Below are 16,664 nucleotides of genomic sequence, written 5' to 3'. Positions count from 1 at the left end.
CCACCTATGTGGACACCCTAATGCTAGAAGTAGATCCGCAATGGTCTTACCACTAAGAATTGTTCTATATATAGATTTTTGTTACTTTCATTTGCCTTGCTCGCTTACGATTCTGGTGTTTGCTAAATTTTCAAGAGAATAATTCTTAGTGGTAAGACCATAACGGATCTACTTCTAGCATTAGGGTGTCCACATAGGTGGTAATCCTAGGAGAAATGGTGAAGAGAGGAGAGATAAGTAAAAGTGTAAGATCCACATTTGACTTTGTAAAGAGTTATAAATAAGTTATTATTAGTTAGTTGACTGGGCATTCAGAATAAGCGCAGTAAAAAGCAGTCTCAAGACCCTGTCAGCTAACTAGTAATAACCTTATAGCACTTTACGAGGTCAATCGTGGTCATACACTTTCCCTTATCTCCCCTCTCTTCACCATTTCTCCTTCCACTGTACTTCCCATCCACTCCCCTGTCCCTTTACGAGTTCTTCCTTATAAACTTGATGCTAGCGTTAGAGTCTTCACTCTCTGACCGAATTTGGGTCAGTAGAGTCAAATAGCACTTTGTACTTGTTCTTGAGATATTCAAAATGCTTAATTCTTATATGTATTCACCTGAGGAAAACGTTACATGATGTAACATTTCTGTTCACCAATAAAACACACGTTTGAAACAGCTGTAGTGAACCACAATCCATCTGTTGCTATTTGTTTATCAGTCACCTAACTCGGAACCTGCTATTTGTTTGGAGCTAGAGCCTATTGAATGTGGTCCAATAGATGCAATGAGTGTACCCATGTGTGACCTTGACGACTCGTTGTGCGCTTACTCGGCCGGTTGTGACTGTACGCACAAGCAGAGTACAAATCCGTGTTTACCTTAGTAAATACGTATTTGTCCTTTAATATTGTTTGTACACGATAATGCTATCGCCGACCAGATTTTGGTATTTTACCAGTTAAGTACCTGATTCTCTTGAATCCTGAAAATTTTGTGTGTGTGTGTGATCTGGAAATAGTGATAGCTTTTAAAGATAATTTTATTATAGTATAGATAATCTTCGATAAAGCCTTAATAAAACGAAATATTACTTACAATGAGCACATCCGCAACTCTGTAGTTATCTTCACGAATGATCTTAGCAGCATACCAAAATCCTAAAGCATAGTAACCAAAGATGGAGAACCAAAAGAAACCAGTTGCTACACCTGTAGCAAAGCCTTTTTTGACACTTGCTTTCTTCGCCACACCTAGCAGTTTTTCATATCTGGAAATTTTCAATTAAATATATTCAGTATGTTAAAAATTCATTTCCTGCAACTTATTGTAGAAACAGAAATTTTTAAACATCGTAAAAATTGACTTTAGGTGAATTGTCAACATCCCGTTACTGATTAAACTATAAACAATTTTTATGTATTGATTCTGTTACCAATTTTTCCATATATTTCAATGAAACTGACACATGAATCATCTTAATCTGCATTTGCCTTCTACGTAACATCACTGATACTTGAAACGATTGACTTTTTGTTGCTCTCTTTTAGTCCCATTTAAGGTTGTATTTAAATGTCAAAAAACATGAAGTATGTTTGTATCTCTCTGTCGGAAAATAAATGCAGAAATCACCACATGAAGCACGATAACAATGTAGCGGCTTCAACAAATCTGCAAATAACTATGACGCGTAAATTAGATATGTGCTACAGCTGGTTATACAATGTCCCTATTGTCAAATTAAACTTTCCAGAAAAGACACGACAATCATAAGAGATAGTTTCAAAAAAATATATATATAACTGTGGATGACATAAAAGTGATAAATAACATAAAAGTGATAAATTTCGGAAAAAAAAATTTTATAATCCATCTCAATCCGCAATATGATTTAATAGAATATAACCACTATGCTATTTACCATGTGTCATAAAGTAACTTTAGAATTAGAAAACAACAAATAATCTCTAACTTAGTATGTGGATGACATCGACTTGTACACTGCAGATGACTAGCAACTGAAAAAGTACTTTTATATACAGTAGAGTAATATGATATTTCAACTAAAAAGAAACTGAACCACAGCAACCATGAAGAGGTAAGAGTCCTTGAAGATAAGAAAATTCAAAAGATAAAATTATGTTAAAGAAATAGAGATGACAGAATTAGATCAAAGTTCACAAATATTAATTAACCCGAGTACAAATGCGCGCGCGCACACACACACACACACACACACACACGTATACATATACACGCGCGCACACACTCACACACACACATGCACGAAAAGAATATTAAGAAGGAATCATATTACGCTAACGCCTAAAAAAAAGAGACAAATTTGGAAAAGTAAGATAAACGGAATCACCAATTTAACTATCCCAGTAATACTTTTTACAATATTTTCAACAATTCGATAACTATATTAGCAAGATTAGACAGCAACACAAGAAAAATAATGGCACCACTCAAACTTTAACATAAGATATTATGTTTACCATGACTGCATGAAAATATAAGCCTCATGCAACAAGAAAACTACAAGCATCTAAATATCCCACACCGTATTCAGAAAGGGCTCTCTGACAAACTGCCAAAAAGTCACTCATAGACAATCTCTAGTTTCTGGCTCATAAGCACGTTGTCTCCTCTCTCGATCTTTTCTACTGCTACTATAGTGGTCTTTGCTCATCATGAACTCATGTCACCTTCACTCATCTTTCCACTTCTCATCACCCTTATTGTGTCCAATCCCATCCACCCCAGACACTTTACTAATCAATACACCCAGTCCTTCTTTGCCAGAACGTCAGTCCTCTGGAATTTCCGCCATTCCCTGATCACATATTTACAGTAAGGTTCACTTGCGAATATTCAAGAGGACCGTTAATAACATCAATCTCAAAGATCGAGAAAAACCATCGCTAGCAGTAGCATTTCCTCTCCTTCCAGACGCAGCCATAAAAAAAAACTTACAAAGCAGTTGAGCTCTTTTACATGGATATTTCACAGATATGAAGATAAAGACTAAATGAGCAGATGTTCTTGTCAATGACCATTAAGGAAAGTAATGCCTCCTGATCGAGAATCACTTTCCACAGATGTAATCCCTTCTCGAAATGAAATTAAGTAACTATCCAAATATAAAGATCTTAAAATAGAAATAGTCAAATTGAAGAGTAGTAAATAATGCATCATAATATTCGAACAGTTCTTTTTAGTTGTTAGGAACATTCACTATTCAAAATATTTTGGCTTTCAAAAGAACTTTCTCTTCTTCGATATATCTTTCATTTCTTATCTTTTCTTTCAATCATTGAACTGCGGCCATTCTGGGGTAGGGAAGGCATCACCTTAAAGGTCTAGTCGAATAAAATCGACCTCTATACTAATTGTTTTGCTGAAAAGCTAAGTTAGAGGAGCGTAAACAAACCAATACAAATTGTCAAGCAGTAGGGTGACAAACACAAATACTGATACGTGCACACACACACACACACACACACACACACACACACACACACATATATATATATATATATATATATATATATATTATATATATATATATATATATATACACAGAAAAAAATAAGTTCAAAAAGAACAATTGAGACTTTTTGAAGGATCAAAAATAGAGAAAAATAGTTTCAAATAAAAAATTCGTCATATTCATACAAATCAGCTAGAGAAAGTATCAAGAATATGAAAATAACAATTGAAAAAATTCGTTATAGGTATAAAGATACCATAAACAAGTATAAAAATGGAGAAAATATGTTAAAATCAAAATTGAATTTAATGCAAAATTGAATTCAATACATACACACGTTTCAAAAGACAATACAAATATTTCAGAAAAATTATAATGATAATGATTTTAATTAAGTTATGCATTGTCATTCTCATCATTGTGAAGAATTTTTAGGAAAACACATCAAAAAAGTTATTAATAAAATACAATAAGGAAAAACAGATGGGGTAATAGGGAAAAATTAAACCAGATATCTACAAGCAAGTTGGAAAAGGGAAAAATAATAAGGTAGACGAAAAAGAAAGACATATCAATGTGTATGCAAGTCTATTAGTGCAAAAAGCTATAACTTAAAAAGTTAAACGGATATATTTTTAAAATAGCAAAAGATCTAGACGAAACATAATGTAAACAAAAACACGTGTGTCTAGCAGATATAAACACGTTCACTAACAGAAAAAAGCTTCTTGTAATATATTTTTTCTTTTTCAATATAAATATGAATACGTTTGACTCTGTGGCTTTTTTTCTGCTAGACACACGTGTTTTTGTTTACATTATTTTTCGTCTAGATCTTTTGCTATCTTTTAAATATATCCGTTTGACTTTTTAAGTTAAAGCTTTTTGCACTAATAGACTTGCATACACATTGATATGTCTTTCTTTTTCATCTATCTTATTTTTCCCTTTTACAACTTTTTTGTAGCTATCTGGTTTAATTTTTCCTTATTACCCCATCTGTTTTTCCTTATTGAATTTTATTAACTTTTTTGATGTTTTTTCCTAAAAATTCTTCACACTGATGAGAATGACAATGCATTACTTAAATTACAATTGTAATTTTTATTATTATTATTTCTTAAATATTTGTATTGTCTTTTGAAACGTGCGTATGTATTGAATTCAATTTTGATTTTTACATATTTTCTCCATTTTTATCTTGTTTATTGTATCTTTATACCTATAACGAAATTTTTCAATATATATATATATATAATATATATATATATATATATATATATACATATATATAATACACACACGCATGCACAAACATATACAACAGGTTTCCACAGTTTTCCACCATCAGATTCACAAAAAAGGAATTGGTCGGTCCGGAATTATAGCAAAAGACACTGTGCATGGGGACCAAACGCGAAACCATGAGGCTCTAAAGCGAACTTCTTGACCGCAAAACCATGCCTGTGTCTACATGATAAACATGCTGTAGCATTTGCAGCATAATTATTTCTTGTGTAAGTATAGTTTTGCTATTTGACGTCTAAATAAACAACTTACCGCGAACATTCTTTCCCTTCGCCACCGAAGGCGACAACCGTTCTGATAGAACTAATAGCCTCTTCAGCTACGTTACCTGCTTCTGCATATGCATTCAGTTCTTTTTCTGTCATATCTTTCGTAACCTAATAAAACAATAGGTAGCAGTTAAAATAATTTCTTAAATATGAATTATTACTTACTTACAATATGTGGTCATCCTTTAACTACCCGTTGTAGTTTGTTTAGTTGTTTTTTTTTTATCTTTTATCTTTTAGTTGTTTCAGTCATTAGATTGTGGCCATGCTGGAGCATCGCTTATGTTTGTTTGTTTTTGTTGTTGTTGTTGTTGTTTTAAGCCTGGTACTCATTCCATCATTTTCTTGGTTTCTTTTGCCGAACTGACAAGTTAGAATAATGTAAACAAACCAACATTGGTTGTGAAGCTGTAGTGGAGGGTGACGAGTTAAGGCAAAAACAAATATGCATAGACATTGTGTGTGTGTGTGTGTGCGTGCATCACACACACACACATGCATGCACACACAGACATGCACAAGCATACGCACACGCATGCAAGAACACACGCGCACACAAGATCGCACACATGCAATCATAGACACCAGATGCTTACCTATTTAAAAAAACGTCTGCACCACGCGCACACACATATGCGCTGAGATACCAGAAGACACACACATAAACACTCGCACATCTACACACATACGTACGCGCACGCACACATACATACATACATACATACATACATACATACATACATACATACATACATAGACATAGATATAAAACTAGTCCTTAGATTCAAAGTAGACCTTGAAGAGTGAAGTCGCAAATAGAAAACTAACAACCGATTGATTGTTCAACCTACACGTTAAGTAAACAACTGAATAGTTTGTTGGTGAAGTAAAGAAGTGGTTTTAAACCAGCGCGTGCGTTCGTTTTAATCTTTATTGACATAATGACCCTCCCTAGACACAACAAGACTTTCAGTTTCATAAACCATTTTGTATGCAATTTGAGAAGAATCTACAGAAGAATCTACAACTGTAAGGGCCTCAAAATCATCCATAATTTAGCATAGTTTTACTTTCTCCAAAATGAAATCTTTATTTTCTTTTACCTTTAATCAAATAAAATAAATTTCGTTTATTTTTCTTGGTGTTTTAAAATCATATTTTTCGCTTTTAAAGGATGAACAAAAAATACGACATTGATGATCTTATTATAAAAGTTATTAATAAGGCTGCAAGTTAGCAGAATCGTTCGTACGCGGGGCAAAATACTTGGCACAAGGCCAGCGATATCGGAGAGGAGTGTTCAACTGTTACTTATTTTATCAACCCCAAAAGGATGAAAGACAAAGTCAACTTCGACGGAATTTGAACTCAGAACGTACAAACGTACTTGGGTTTATATTCCCTTTTGTTGTTACAAGAGCGCAAATACAATTTTATACTTACTCTGGTCATGATGTAAGTTGACAAGCCGAGTACAGGAGTGAGGGAAAACATAACAAGTGACAACTTCCATTGATATACGAATGCAATCACGAGAGCAGCAACAGTTCCAGAAAGTGTTTGAAGCAACGTGCCTATATTATTTCCAAGTCCGGTAGAAATCTTGAGCAACGCACTAGGAATTTTTTGTGAAGAAATATTGAAAAATATCACATTTGAAACTGAAGAAAAACATTTGAAGTTATAATTATTTGTTCAAAATAATAATTCAATGATAAAATGGGAAATATAAATATTGATTTCAAATTTTGGCCCAAGGACAGTAAGTTCAGGGAAGGGAATGAGTCGATTACATCGATTCCAGTACTCAACTGGTACTTATTTTATTGACCCCCTAAAGGGATGAAAAGCAAAGTCGGCCTCGGTGGAATTTGAACTCAGAACGTAAAAATGGACGTAATGCCGCTAAGCATTGCGTCCGGCGTGCTGACGATTCTGCCAGCTCACCACCTTAATGTGAATATTAATATCAATTGCTGAAATACTTACTCCGACAGGTAACTGCTTAACTTTCCAGGTGTATGTTCATCAAACCACGATAGATTTTGCCGCAAAATATTCATCATCAGTTTTTTCCGCATGTAAAATATTTGTTTCTCTGTAGAAACCTTCCATAATGTAACATGAGTGTAGGCTGCTATAAACACTATACCTGCCAGTCCTAAAGATATATATATAGAAATATTTGTGTTTCAATGCATGTATGTTCGTATTGATGAAATTTAGCAACCATAATGTTTTCTTAATTTGGCAACAATACATTCGCAGCCTAAAATATATGTGCTGTTAGAAACACAGTGCAATGTATGATACAAGATACAAACAATCAAGGCCCGATATACAAGTCAAGAATCTCTTTTTACGAAGCCATATCTTTCCACGCTAACAACGTTGTTCTTACATATCTAGAAAGACTGAAGTAAAAATTAGATGTTAAGACATTCAGACCATTCGTAATGACATTAGAAAACATAAGTTAAGAGAACTAAATACAAGAGGAAGCCAATTCTGGGTCGAGAAAGGGACTGATAGAGAATGTATATCAACTTTCACTCACACTTGTATAATAATACTAATATTACGGCTACTCCTAGAAGTATCCTCATATCTGACGACAGAATGAATCAATCTTCTGTATACTTCTTTGTAGGTAAATGAAGTGATTTATTTATAAGGTAGAGAGAGAAAGACAGCTACTTAATTACTTTTGCGTTCTATCATGAATAAAATCATATCAATGTTTCCAATACTGACATGATTGAGAGACCACAACTGTTAAAATGACCATAGAAATACTTGAATAGATATGATGCATACCACATTCGACATAGATGAAGTTAAGATATCAAATGTCTTCTGTAGTGAGGTATTTCAAATTAAGCATTGTCAGAGTTTCCATTTCAACCACTTTAAATTTCCCTAAAGCATTAACGCAACATAAAGTACTAACTGCTGCTCTGTCCTTACCACTGAGTCACCTGTACACATGTGACAAAGATAGCAGAAGTGCAGTTATCATCTACAGAAATACAAAAATTTAAAAAGTTGTATTCGATATTCATTAAACTAATCTTCATCCACCTCACGCCTGTAGACCAAAAACTCGGCAGAAATCATGAATCTTTGCGGTTATCGTCACTGTCTACAATCGTGTTCCAATTGCTTTCAAATTTGGTATATGGATTAATTTTTGAATACTAATTATAAAAAGGAAATTTATAATTAAAAAGTCATTAGCCTTTGGAATTTGCAAAATTTGGGTATTTTAGTCAATCAAAAGTGAATATTTTACACATCACCGTGAAGTTCTGTCAGCATAGTTCCATAGCTGATTGCGAAGAACTCTGTTTCCATAGTAACCAAAGATGTTGCGCAAGCGCACAAGGAATGTAAACAAGGTCTGCATACGACGTTCAATTCTTCCAGGAACCACTATCTTCACTGATCTGTGGCGAGCTTATAATCATATCTCAGAAATTGGTGGCGGGTGAACCATAGCATTGAATTTATAAACTGAAAAGATGGGACTCACACTCAACAAATTGAGCATCTTTAAGGCGTGAAAACAAACGCCTGTATGGGACACACCGCTCCATGGTCGATTTTGTGGATTTTGTGGAGAAGGAGAAATGAGAAAGATAATTTATTTTATAAAATCCTAGAGTGTATTGCAAACTTTCGTTCTTGAATTTTTTTAAACTAATAAATGCCTGTTTTAAGCAATGTTTGACTGTTATTTCTAGCAACACCTGTTGATTTGCTCGCGAATGTTTTGATGCTTTTCAGTTTTCATTGTTGACTTTACTCGTGTATATTTTAATGTTTTGACAGTTATTTCTAGCAACTCCTGTTGCTTTACTCGTAGCTTTTAAATATTTCATTTGCTCGCGAATCTTATAGTGTTTTTCACTATTCACTGTAGCTAGTTTAACGTTTTGACATGCCGGTGCCTCCCCACCGCTTTCTCGCTTCAGAGGCAGCAAATGCGCTGTTTTCTGATTGGCTGAAATTTCTGAAAATTATCAAACTTTGAACACCTGTAACATTTTCGCAAAATTTTTCTGGAATAAATTAATAACAAATTCGACTTCAGCGTCAAAAATTACATCTGTATTTAGATTACATCTACATTTAAAAATTTTTTTAAAGATTTCGACATGCAGTGACGATAACCACAAAGATCCGAAATAATTGCTATTAAAAGAGCATCTATTATCTACGAAAATATCTAATCATTCTCACTTCATTCATCACAGATACTCAACATTTATTTCCTCTTTTGTTTTCAATTCTTTTAGAACATATCTACTGTGTAATATAATATGTATTTTTCGTATGTTTCCCTGTTGCAAATACACATCACTTTGTTATTTCCTTTGTTTATTATCACAAGGGGCTAAACATAGAGGGGACAAACAAGGACAGACAAACGGATTAAGTCGATTACATCGACCCCAGTGTGTAACTGGTACTTAATTTATCGACCTCGAAAGGATGAAATGCAAAGTCGACCTCGGCAGAATTTGAACTCAGAACGTAGTGACGGGCGAAATACCGCGAAGCACTCCGCCCGGTGTGCTAACGTCTCTGCCAGCTCGCCGCCTTGTCCTTTGTTTATCATTCACCTTGTTATTGCGAGAATGATACTTGTACTCATGAATACATTATAGCTAAAATGTGCCACGATTTGATTTTCCAGTTCTTTTTTAATCTTTATTTGAACATTCGTATGCAAATTTAACCTACATTCAACAATATTTTCTATATAAGCATATATATATTAAAAGGTTAATTTTTTATTTTACTTGTACATTTATATGTATCTTTTTGTGTGACTAGTGTTTGGCGGTGTTTAACATTTGACTTCACGTCTTATATAAACATGAAACATTTTCTCTCTAAATAATTCAATTTCGACATGCAAGAAGTTATACTACTACATTCCTGTCACAAACGATAGCATTTAAAATAAACTAGTAGAGATACCCGGCGTTGCTAGGATTAAAATGGCATAGTTTTTTATTGTTTTATTTCTTTCGGTCATATGACAACGGCCATGCTGGAGTACCGGCTTTATTCGAAGAAATCGACCCCAGGATATATTCTTTGTAATCCTAGTACTTATTCTATCGGTTGTTTTGCCAAACAGCTAAGTTACGGGAACGTAACCACCGCAACATCGGTTGTCAAGTGATGGTGGGGGTACAATCACAGACACAATTACACACATACACACACAGATATATATATATATATATATATATATATATATATATATATATATATATATATATATACATGTTTATTTATATACTTGTATACATATATACATATATACACATGTATATATATACCTATCTATATGCATATATACATATATATATTTATACACAATATATATATATATATACATATATATATATATACACAATATATATATATATATAGGTATATATATACATATATATGTGCATATATATCTGTATATACACATATATATATATACATATATATATACATATATTATATATACATATGTATACATACATATATACACATATACATACATATATGCATGTATATACATACAAGTTTATATATATGCATCTATACATATACATCTATATATATGCACATATATACATACATATATATATACATAAATATATATACATAAATATACATATACATATATATACATATATATAAACATATATATACGTATATATATATATACATATATTATATATACACATATATACATACATATATACACATATACATATATATACATATAAATTTATATACATATACATCTATACATATACATATATATATATATATGCATATATATATACATACATATATATGTACACATATATGCATGCGTACATATATTTATACATATAATATACATACATATATGTATACACTTATATAGACATATATACATATAAATCTACACATATACATGAATATATATACATATATATCGATATATATATATACATCAATACATATATATGTATACATATACATTATACATATACATCTATATATACATATATATACATACAAATATATGTGCAGATGTATATACACATGTATACATAATATATATGTGTGTGTATGCATGTATATATGTGAGATAATAGTTTCATTTTTTAATAGTTACAGTATTAATAGTGAAACTATTAAAACTGAAATTATTATCTCACATTACAATAGATATGTTGTTTCACTTTTGACTCGTAATACTGAAATAGTGTAAGATATTTGTATTGGACAAGAAGTTGAAATGTTTTTGCCCCATGACACTACACGGACCCTATGTAAGGCATGTGTAAAATTTGAATGAAATCGGTAAGGTATTTCTCGATATTTAGTGATGCACAAATACAGCCAGCAATTTTATTTTATATATATATATAGATTAAACAACTGGATGCCATACAACAAAAAACTTCGATTCACTCCACAGAATATTGATCTTCCTTTCCTAATTCCTTGCACGCCCCCAAGCAGAATATAAAACCATTTTCAAAATAGTATTGCACTAATTTATAAATCACTCTTAGAACGGTGTCAGGGTAAAAAAACATTCAGGAGTAAATGAAAACCTACGTATCTAGTATATTGTATTATATTTATACAGAAGTTAACTTATTTTAAGTTTCTTCATATTCAAAAGAACTCACCAATGCAATTTTATAACGTTCGCACCCATTATTCCAAATATTTCGTTACATCTGAAACAGAAATGATGATTTGCGCAATTTCTGCTTCTTCCAGTTTTCTAAGACAAAATATGAAAATTTCCAACAAAGCTTAAATGCGTTGCAAGCATGTAATATAAAAAGGAAATAACCTTACCAACATAATATAACGAATACGTGGCCATCTTGTCGAGGAGTATACTATCTGGTATAGATCCAACTGCTGCACATGTTCTGCCAAAAACCAAAAATTGTATGGAAATATCAGTAATATTTATTCTCTTCTTTGAATTCCTAAATTGTTTTAAATACGTCCCAAATCTTGGCCATAATTACATGCAGTTTAATCTAAGTAATTTCGAAAACCTCATCCTTTAACATTAATTCATTTAAAGTAATGAGATAGGCGAACGAATTGAACACTATAAAACGACTTTACAGTATCATTTTATCTCCCTTTTTGTTTCAAACCTATTTTCTTGTTGGGGTCAACTTTACAGTTTACCACTACCACCACCATAGTGACAATACAATAACTTGTTATATCGATTGAATCAAAGTGACAATTCTATTGCTACTTCTTTTATTGAACTTCGCAATGACTGGTTCAGTATCTAAACAAAAAATTTCAATATTTAACTACTTAGCTCAGTTATCGATTTCAGCAAAGAGGACAACTATTATTGATATATTTTGTACACTAGTGTTTGGGGAGAGTGAACTTAAAATAGAGTGCATGGCCATTTACTAAAATTATTCAATTATTTATTAGAATCTAACTTAGAAACTTCATACATCTTTTCTGCATCTATTCCTATAAAACTACAATACAGTGGACATGCTGATTACAAAAGAACTATCATTTCTCTACCTGCATTCGTCGTTCGTACCTGAAGTAAATGATATAGTCAAATATTTTAGCCCAAGTAGTTATTAATACGAATGTATAAAATCTGAATAAACGCTGAAGTTATGAATAAACAATAAAGCTATTTCCAGTTGAGTTATAAATATATAATTAAATGCAACAACATTTAATGCAAAAGATATGATTAAATGTTGATTAAACAGAAGACATTTAATTCATAAATATGTGGCAAACTTACACTCAAAGCTTAAGAGAAAGGAATCCAAAATTTTTCAAACATGCTGATCCTAAATTGTTATATCAAAGTTAATGCATGAGCAAATTACTGACGTTTCTAATCAGAGGATAACTTCCTAATCCTCCTCCATTAGTACTACCTTACTCTTTTGGCTAAGCTCTGTAAAGAACAATTTTTTTAAATACTTACTATTTACATATCAGTTTCAGTTTTGGCCCAAGGCCAGCAAGTTCGATGAGAGAGGCTAAGTCGACTACATCGACTACAGTGCTCAACTCGTACTTATTTTATCGATCCCGAAATAATAAAACGCAAGGTCGACCTCGGCGGAATTTGAACTGAGAACATAAAGACGGGTGAAATGCCTCTAAGCACCTTGCCTGGTGTGCTAACGATTCTGAGTAGCTCGCCGTCTTATTATTTACTTATCGCCAGATACTTATGTGTTATCTCAAGTTTCAAATACTGAAGATTAACATCAAAAGTAGCATGGTACTTTATCAGCAATAGCAAATTCAGATAAAATACCTATTTCTTTATTACCCACAAGGGGCTAAACACAGAGGGGACAAACAAGGACAGACATAGGTATTAAGTCGATTACATCGACCCCAGTGCGTAACTGGTACTTAATTTATCGACCCCGAAAGGATGAAAGGCAAAGTCGACCTCGGCGGAATTTGAACTCACAACGTAACGACAGACGAAATACGGCTACGCATTTCGCCCGGCGTGCTAACGTTTCTGCCAGCTCGCCGCCTATAAAATACCAGCAGATAAAAACAAATTTCATCAATATTTTATTAGCTATCCAGTCGATGTTTTACCATCTATTTGTACTGCATTAAATAATAATCTAACTTTCTGATTTTGTTATCAACATCAAATTTAAGTTTGAATAAATTTGCTTTTTTTTCTTACGGTAACTTTAGCACATTTGTCTTATCCAATACTCGATTTTACTTTTAAATGCATCAACAATTTTTAGGATTTTCCAACTAGCTATTAAAATATTCAATAACGAATCTCTAAGCGATGTATAAACAGTAGCTGCAACACATCGTGAAGTATATTTGCCACTTAACTGTGGCTAACCCCTAAGGGTGGATGCTTCTGTAGCTTGTAGCCACAGGAGGACACCTCCTCCAGCTGGCTATTGACACTCACAGAAAGTGTCAATAGCTAGCTGGAGGAGGTATCCTCCTGGGGCTACAAGCTACAGTAGCATCCACCCTTTGGGATTAGCCACATTTAAGTGGCAAATATACTTCACGATATTAAAATATTTTCTTCTTTATCTTGTAGGGCTTTGCCCGTAGAGTTGTAAGAGACGAACTGTAGACAAGAACATTTACTGCAACTATTTGACAATTAGAATTTGAATAAAATTGATGTTTTTAAATGTTCCCAATATTTCAATATCAACAGAAATATAGAATAAAATTTACTTACCTGGTTATATTTGCACTAGTTTCAGACATTGAATCTAACATTTCACTAAACACAATAATCAAAAGAGGTATTGCAACTCCGTGGACTGCTGCAGCAATCCCGCCAATTATCATGAAGAAGATCTCTAGGCCTGAAGCATAGCGGAACTGAAAAAGAAAAACATCTTTATGTTCTCATCTAAGAATATAAAGTGAAATGGATAATGCATTTATCAGCATCACGATCATTGTAATCATCATTGTCTTTGAAGTCGCCGTCATCGTAGTCGTTGTAGTAATCATCTTCATCATCATGATTGTCACATTTTACTTAAATTTATTAATATTGTAATCAATATATAACGCAAATATGACTATGTGGTCAAAAATATTACTTCGAAACCACATGGATTCGGGTGCAGTCCAATGGCTTCTGCTTTTTCCTCGGGTCGATCAATGCTGTGCAAACCACATCTGGTTGACGGGGATAGTACGGAAGCAAATCGTGTATCTGTATATATAAATACATACATACATGCATACATACATACATACATACATACATACATACATACATACATACATACATACATACATACATACATACATACATACATACATTTGGTGGGAAGTTTTTTAAAAATCTGCGTAAATTACATCATATAAAAAAATAAAATCCTAAATGCTCTCACAGCTTTTAGGTAATTTCAAAATATATCATTAACTGTTTTACATACTTCGAAATACAATGTATAATCAAAAGAGTAATAGAACTTTTCCTACTGGTTTTACCTATAATAGAGCATCTTTAGAATCACTAAAAATGCTGACCTAATTTCAAAATATTTCATTAAATGCTTTTACTTAATTTCAAAACAATATAAAATAAAACATAATAAAATAAGTACAGAATAGTAGAGTTGATGGAATCATTGTTGAGTTTTGAAACACGTTTGTAAGAACGGACATAATAAAGTTATTTCAAGGGATATAATAAGTCACTGAAGAAGCGTAATAAAGTTGTGCCAGTTAAAATACAATGCCTATAAATATCAGCCGATTTTACTTTATAAATTTCACTTCTTTGTATATTACATTTTTGCTCGTTGTTGAATCGGGACTGTGGTAGAGATGAAAAACAATAATATTCAGCAAGGTTGGTTATCACAGTTTTCTATATATTGACTCAGAGGAACTTTTTGTGTATGGTTGCCTAATTTGCTCACAATGTCGTGTCACTCTTCCACGAAGCGTCAGGCCAGCTTGACTAACATTAGTATTCTCAGTACTCTTAGCATATTGAAATTTATATTAAATTTTCGAAGTAATAAGAAATATTGTTTTTAATATTGATTAGGAAACATTTAACAATACGATGGAGCTTGGTCCATTACATTTACAGACTTTTACATCCATAATTTTGTATGCCATTTTGCTTTCGTCACTATTTTGTAACGATTTTGCTTGATATTTACTTTTAATAATTGAATGGTTTTCTATGACCTTTTTCCTCTTTTAGTTTCCAAGTAATATTAACAGTAAAAACTTTAATTTATCTAATTGATTTACGGATGCTGAGACGGCTAAAATCTTTGGATATACCTCATAGTAAGCTAAATTATGTATTACAAATTGAGTCTTGATTAATGTTTATAAAGATTTTGATGTTCTTTGAGTTACGTGTTACTTTTCACGTTTGATTTTTGAAATTCCTGAATGCCAATTATTTTTACTTAGAATTTCATATTGATTAAACTCAAAAGTTATTGTCTTTCAAAATTTATTTCCTTCATTTCTTCCAGTCGACGATCTCTAACTGAAGTATTCGAGACTATTGCTCAAATTTCTTTCGTTAAGTTATATGGAATGTTAACTTGAATTGTTTCAGGAGGCATGATATAAAAAAGGGAGTTTTGTCTTCAGCCAGGAGATTTAAATAATATACATCGGGTTTTGATATTTCATTTTTATCACCAATATATCCATGAAAGGGAGTTGTCATTATTGTATTCTAAAGTGAATTATTGAAGTACGAATGTGAGAGCAAATGCATTGGAGTACGAATGTGAGAGCAAATGCATTGGAGTACAAATGTGAGAGCAAATGCATTGGAGTACGAATGTGAGAGCAAATGCATTGAAGTACGAATGTGAGAGCAAATGCATTGAAGTACGAATGTGAGAGCAAATGCATTGGAGTACGAATGTGAGAGCAAATGCATTGAAGTACGAATGTGAGAGCAAATGCATTGGAGTACGAATGTGAGAGCAAATGCATTGAAGTACGAATGTGAGAGCAAATGCATTGAAGTACGAATGTGAGAGCAAATGCATAGATGAAGAACAG

The 16,664-nt window shown here is 32.5% G+C and overlaps 1 protein-coding gene across 1 annotated transcript in view; it reads right to left on the bottom strand.

Annotated features, from left to right (window-relative positions):
* LOC115211254 (ATP-dependent translocase ABCB1-like) overlaps nt 1-16,664 on the bottom strand; it is a 146,444-nt gene that overhangs the window by 107,900 nt on the left and 21,880 nt on the right. The window contains exons 3-8 of the mRNA XM_029780102.2: nt 14,341-14,486; nt 11,940-12,016; nt 7,056-7,227; nt 6,510-6,681; nt 5,050-5,174; nt 1,092-1,263 (exon numbers count right to left, since the gene is read on the bottom strand). Coding sequence (XP_029635962.1) covers nt 1,092-1,263; nt 5,050-5,174; nt 6,510-6,681; nt 7,056-7,227; nt 11,940-12,016; nt 14,341-14,486 — 864 coding nt within the window. The remainder of the gene's footprint in view (nt 1-1,091; nt 1,264-5,049; nt 5,175-6,509; nt 6,682-7,055; nt 7,228-11,939; nt 12,017-14,340; nt 14,487-16,664) is intronic.

Source organism: Octopus sinensis, linkage group LG1 (assembly GCF_006345805.1).
Source record: "Octopus sinensis linkage group LG1, ASM634580v1, whole genome shotgun sequence".
Taxonomy (NCBI): Eukaryota; Metazoa; Mollusca; class Cephalopoda; order Octopoda; family Octopodidae; genus Octopus; species Octopus sinensis.
Note: the sequence above shows the minus strand (reverse complement) of the source record. Positions and strands in the feature narration are given on the sequence as shown.